This window comes from Neodiprion pinetum, chromosome 1 (genome assembly GCF_021155775.2).
Source record: "Neodiprion pinetum isolate iyNeoPine1 chromosome 1, iyNeoPine1.2, whole genome shotgun sequence".
Taxonomy (NCBI): domain Eukaryota; kingdom Metazoa; phylum Arthropoda; class Insecta; order Hymenoptera; family Diprionidae; genus Neodiprion; species Neodiprion pinetum.
Window position 1 is genome coordinate 15,346,914 of NC_060232.1, and position 5,755 is coordinate 15,352,668.

Here is a 5,755-nt window from a genome sequence, read left to right on the forward strand (position 1 = left end):
CGTCAATTTTTTTCCTGTAAGAAACCGATGCTTGTGAAACTTCGCAACAATGTATGATTCGAGTATGCGAAACTTCATCTCTAGGCTGGCGGCAACGGAGCAGGAGCACGGCGTGCTGTAGCGGGCACGAGAGCAGCGCATCAAGCCGGTGCGGGATGGCCATGTCCGAGCAGCGGTGGAACACGCCGTCCAGGAAAACGGAAGACAGAGCCTCAGACGCCTCGCGACGACACTGCGTACGTTTCTTTTTTCTTCGTTATATTTTTTCTCAATTTAATTTATTCTGAGATGTACGTATGGGGCATTCCGTGCCAAATTCGCTAATTTCAACACTCTCTATTATTGGTTTTCTTGAATTTTTTTGACGCAATAGTGTCTATAAAATTGCCAATTGCCGTGCAACATTTTTCCGTGTATCCGCGTCGGGGTGAAGAATATCCAAACCTTTTCCAGGATCTGTGAGAACGCTAAAAAATTCAATTTCGTGTTTTCATCAATTTCAGATCGACCCCGTGATTAGATGATTTTTCAACCCTTCAGGACATGGGTGTTTTGACTGCCATTATTTACTCTGGCCATGAGAAAAAATCTCATGGCTTCTGCGCATGCGCTCAGTATATTTTAAATACAGCTTTCTTAAGAAAATATCATTTATTTATAATTTTCAATGTTTTTTAAGGTAAAATAATTGCTCAAATTTATTATTAAAGTAATATCAATTAAAAAAAAAATAATAGAAACAAATATTATTATTGATTATCATTTTATTGTGTTACTTGAAAATAAAAGTAGTAGTTATTTTATTTTTCAAGATTAACAGTCCTCTTAAGTAATAAATTGCACAAAAATTAAATCTTAGTACATAAATGTCTTTGTAAGACTTACAAATTACCAAAATGAATTATAATTATTAAATAAATTAATAATTTGGTAGTAGACTAGCAATTATTACATTAAAATCACGTTTACATGGACTAGTCATAAAAGTATAATAATAAACACTGGGTGGGAATTATAAAAATTAGTAACACATTTGTGAAATTTTTGAAACAAATAGATAATGTATGTCATATAGTTCTTATCAACACTAATGAGTCACCATCATCAAAAGTCAGGGACATTGTGGACAGAGAAGAGTAGTATGTTTGAGGCAAATAGTCAACCCACAAACAGAGCAAGATTTTTTTGAATAACTATTTTTTTGACGTGGACAAAATCGACAGACCTGCCTTGTTGAGTTAGTTTCAACTGTTTGAACCTGTATGTTGCCCACTTTATGTATCGTGTTTCTTAGATCAGCTGAGAGATTTGGTACTTTGCTTCGAGTAACTAGATGTGGTTGAATCAGCTGTACGCTCAATTGTCTTAAAAATTTTCGACGTTCCATTTTCTCTTGTGTATTCTGCGACCAAATAATCTGAGCATTTACTGCAGCAATGTTTAAGAAAGAAAAAAAAATTACCATAGGCCACCTGTCCGTTTCGCGTGCTACAGAATAGTTGGCTTTTAACTCGTCGACAACGTCAACATCTTCTTTGGTCATATTGTAAAAAGTTAATATCTCAGGCTTTAGTTTGAAACCAGAATCTTTATCAATTTCAGAGTTATGATGAAGCGTTGATAACAACAGTACATTTTTATTTTTTTTTGGGACATACGAGACAAGCGTACAATTAGTTTTGAATAAAAACATACTTCTACAAAGATTTCTCTTTTTCACATCTACAATTTCAGGTGGAAGCTCTCGTTTGTTTTTTCGAATAGTTCCAACAAACGTTGTTTTATGATTTTTTAAGAGATCTTCAGCCAATTGAATAGACGTGAAGAAGTTATCACACGTTACGTGTCTACCAGTCCCAGATATAGGTGTTATTAATCTCTTCACCAAATAAAATGATGAGTTTGGTTGGTCATAAGGACCTGGTGGCTGCTTGCCGCAGTATATCTCCATATTCACCGTATAAAACGACTTAGAGTCTACTAAGGAATAGATTTTAATCCTATACCTTGAAGGCTTACTAGGGATGTACTGTCTGAACTTACACTTTCCTCTAAAGCCCTCGAGCATCTCATCAATCGTTGTATATGCGCCAACTGAATAATTTTCTGCACATCTTTGAATGAATCCCGACGTAAGCTCACGAACAGCAGCAAGATTATCCGTTTTTTTTCTCTCTTCTCGATTATTACGATCATCAATCTAATAGCAGCCATGAGTGCACGGAAACGATTCAAGCTCATAACAGCTCTGATACAATCCGGAGCAGTACCATCTAGAGTCCAAAATTCTCTCAGATTTAAATGTGATGCTTTGTACAATCCAAGAACATAAAGTAATCCAATGAAGGCATGCATTTCTTCAATAGTAGTCGGGTGTACTGATGAAGTGTCTTGATAGTTAGGCCTTTTCTTTTCCAAATACATATTTGTAAACTTAACTATTTCTTCCACACAGTGTTCCGGGAAAAATAATTTCCAACAATCTAATGGAGTTGTAGTTGACTGCGCACTTTTTTTTACGTTGGGCAGACGAAGTACAATGTTGTGTTGAGGAGTTTTTTTTTTTTTGATTTGGAGGTTTTGTAGACCACTTAGTTACTTTGTCTTTTCCTAATAGCTTTTCTCCATCTTCTTCATCTTCGTCACTGTCATTATTATCACTACCACTATTATTATTATTATTATCATTATTATTGTTGTTGTTATTGTGAACATCGGAATCATCATAAGATTTATCAACGTCGCTATCAGAATATTCTGATTCACTAAGTTGCTCTTCAGAATCGTTGAACGCTTCATTATCATCCTCGCTGTTTGAATCGTACCCATTATCAGTAGAATCTACTTCTCGTTCGCATTGTAACCACTCTGCTTGGTCTTTTCTTGTTCTTCTATTCATCATTTACAATTTTTGACTGGAAAAAAATAATATAAATGTACAACCTTGAATATTCACAATGCAAACTAACTTAGATCTAAGTACTCATAAAATGTATTTGTCAGGGTTATATATAAAACAAAAACATTGACTTACGTTTATTTAACACCTTTTAATAATATTCATTTAATGAATATCAACAATTAAATTATAAATTTTACATTTTTAAAAGCAGATAACACAGCACAACATTGCACAATTATTCTTTAGGTATATGTATCATGTAAACAAGTATGGCGGACGCATACTACGGAACGACCCGAACTAGGCCGAAAAAAAACGAAAGCTAAAATCTCTCACCCTTTATTACTCTGGCCATGAGAAAAAATCTCATGTTCTCCAAAAAATTATTTTTTCTCGCAATTTTGATTTAAAAAAAAAACAGTTTTTAGTGAATGTGTATCTAGAAAACTAAATTATAGGAAGATACAAAAAGTTTCAAGTAGTCTTTCCATTTGAATTTTAAAAGATATTTGAGATCTACGTTGAGCATGAGAGAAAATCTCATAACCCATGTCATGAAGGGTTAAATATTGCTTCCGGCGTTTCCAGAAATTTCCAACTGACCAGAATTAACCGTATTTTAGTTATTCACATTAAAATCAATGGTGCGCGGGCAACCTGAACTGTTCGTTTCATGCGAGGGGGAAATAATTCGAGATTTGAGTAACACGGTAATTGTTTGAGTTGAATTAATCTGAATAAATTAATGTAGTTAACTTGATTTTCTTATTTGAAATCAATTCTTTCAAGTGAGGTAGATTCATATAATTCAACTTGATTCGTTTCAATTCATAAATTTTAATTCTTGATAATTCACACTAATTCAAGTGAGGTTGAAAAGTTTTGAATTCGTTCTATCGCATTTCCAATTAATTCGAATTATTTTTCTTAACTCTACTTGATTTCACATTTTTATATAATTTTTACTCTCTGTAAACATATAATTCTGGCATGAACCCAAAGTAATTTGAATACACTTGATTTAATTTTCCGTAATTCAGTTGTGTCTCAGTTAATGCTCAACATTTCAGTTGAATTTAGTGATTCAGTTAATTCTCATTAATCAAGTTATTTTACATTCATTCAGGTGAATTGTAATTAAGCCGAAAATCTATTGACTCGTCAGTTCAGCGAGATATTTCCCCGTCGGTTTGATGCGAAATTTTATTACCAAGTCATACCTCGTTCTGTTGGGTGAGATTTATTAGAGACGAAACAATTCTGGACACAAATTCAACGTATATTTAGGGGTCAATGCGATAATTGTCTCTTCGTGCTTTCTAAAAGAAGTAATTAATTCCCTACAGCGGTTCCTCGAGAATCCGTGAGAAAAATCGCACGTGAGCTGAACCGTCCGTTCAAGTACCAGCCGGTGCAAAAGCTGTGCCCAGGTGATGCCGAACGAAGGCTGACGTACTGTCGCTAGGGACTGGAGCGTCTGCAGGAGGATCCCGATTTCTTCAGGAACGTGTGCTTTACGGACTAAGCGCTGTTCACGAACCTCGAGCTCGTCAACAAGCAGAACTGTCGTTGGTGGGCTCCGGAAAACCCACACTGGATCGTCGAACAGGACAACCAGCACCGTTGGAAGCTCCACGTCTGGATTGGAGTATTACAGGACAGGATCCTCGGGCCCATTTTCCTCGACGGAAATCTGACGTCTGCCAAGTACAGGACCGTACTCACTGAGGAACTCCCCCGCCTGATGGACGGAAACCCCATCCGTATGGACCAGGTTTGGTGGCAGCAGGACGGGGCCCCTGCTCACAACAGTAACGCGAACAAGGCAATCCTGGACGCCATGTTCCCGGAGCGCTGGATCGGTACGAGAGGTCCGGTTAGGTGGCCAGCGCGCTCACCAAATCTTATCGTCTGTGATTTCTGGTTCTGGAGTAGAGTCAAGGAAATCGTCTACGAACGGGCCCCCACAACGAAACACGACATGCGCCACCGCATCGCCGAAGCGTGTGCCGCTATTCTTGTTAGGGAGATGCAACGGGTGCGAGGGTCGATCCGGAAACGGCTCGCACTCACTGTCCAGCAGAACGGAGGGCACATCGAGCATCTCCTCAGGCAACGGAACCAGGAATAAAATGTGAGATATGATTCTTTTTACAAATCTTCAATGATTGACAACGCGAAACTGTCACGAATTATTATTATTGTTATTTAGAGGGTTAATAAAAAAATCCTCAGATGTGTGAAAATAATATAACAGAAGTGGTGGGACGTCAAAACTCTCTTTGTTTGCTACCGCACACAAAACTGTATCTGATGTTTGAGTAACATAGGAATCGTTATCATCGAAAAGGCACCTCGTATTTTTCTTATTGTGCTGTTTAATGTTGAAAATAGGTAAGACGATAGTCCCGTGGGGTCTCGAGGATAAGCAAGGTACGGCTATCGGCGGACACGAAGAGCTGGCAAAATCAGACGTGAAATGCCAGACAAGTTTCTTTTTATTAAACGCTCGTATTAAACACTACAAAACTCTAATGATTGATTCCACCGGCACACAAAAAAAATTGAGTAGAATGTGCATTTGACCGGACCTACCTACGGGTACGTATTTTGGTCCGCTGAATCTGAATTCGAGGTCAGTTTGACCCCTACACCCCCAAAATTTCGAGAAAACTTCGAAAAACCGTAAAAATGATGAAAATCGGCAGTTTTAATGATAAAAAAATTTTTTTTGGAACTAAACTAAGCGTGATTTTCATGTATTTCGATCTGCTGAATATGAATCGAAACTTTATTGAGACCAAGAGCCATTTCAAATGTAAAAAAATCACACAAACCCTCCAAAATTCCGAA

The 5,755-nt window shown here is 37.3% G+C and overlaps 1 protein-coding gene across 1 annotated transcript; it reads right to left on the reverse strand.

Moving 5' to 3' along the window:
• Positions 1–1,295: 1,295 nt before the first annotated feature.
• LOC138190928 (putative uncharacterized protein DDB_G0292330) lies at positions 1,296–2,899 on the reverse strand. The gene is made up of 3 exons (XM_069135791.1): positions 2,600–2,899; positions 1,463–1,567; positions 1,296–1,364 (listed from the first exon to the last, which is right to left on the reverse strand). Exons 1-3 carry the CDS (start codon positions 2,897–2,899, stop codon positions 1,296–1,298), a joined length of 474 nt encoding a protein of 157 aa, XP_068991892.1.
• Between the last annotated feature and the right edge of the window lie 2,856 nt (positions 2,900–5,755).

Coding starts and splice junctions, on each gene's coding strand:
- LOC138190928 (XM_069135791.1), bottom strand. CDS start 2,899: ATGAATAGAAGAACAAGAAAAGACCAAGCAGAGTGGTTACAATGCGAA. Junction 1,568..2,599: donor AGCTATTAGGAAAAGACAAA/GTAACTAAGTGG, acceptor TTCAAACTAAAG/CCTGAGATATTAACTTTTTA. Junction 1,365..1,462: donor AAACGGACAGGTGGCCTATG/GTAATTTTTTTT, acceptor AAAATTTTTAAG/ACAATTGAGCGTACAGCTGA.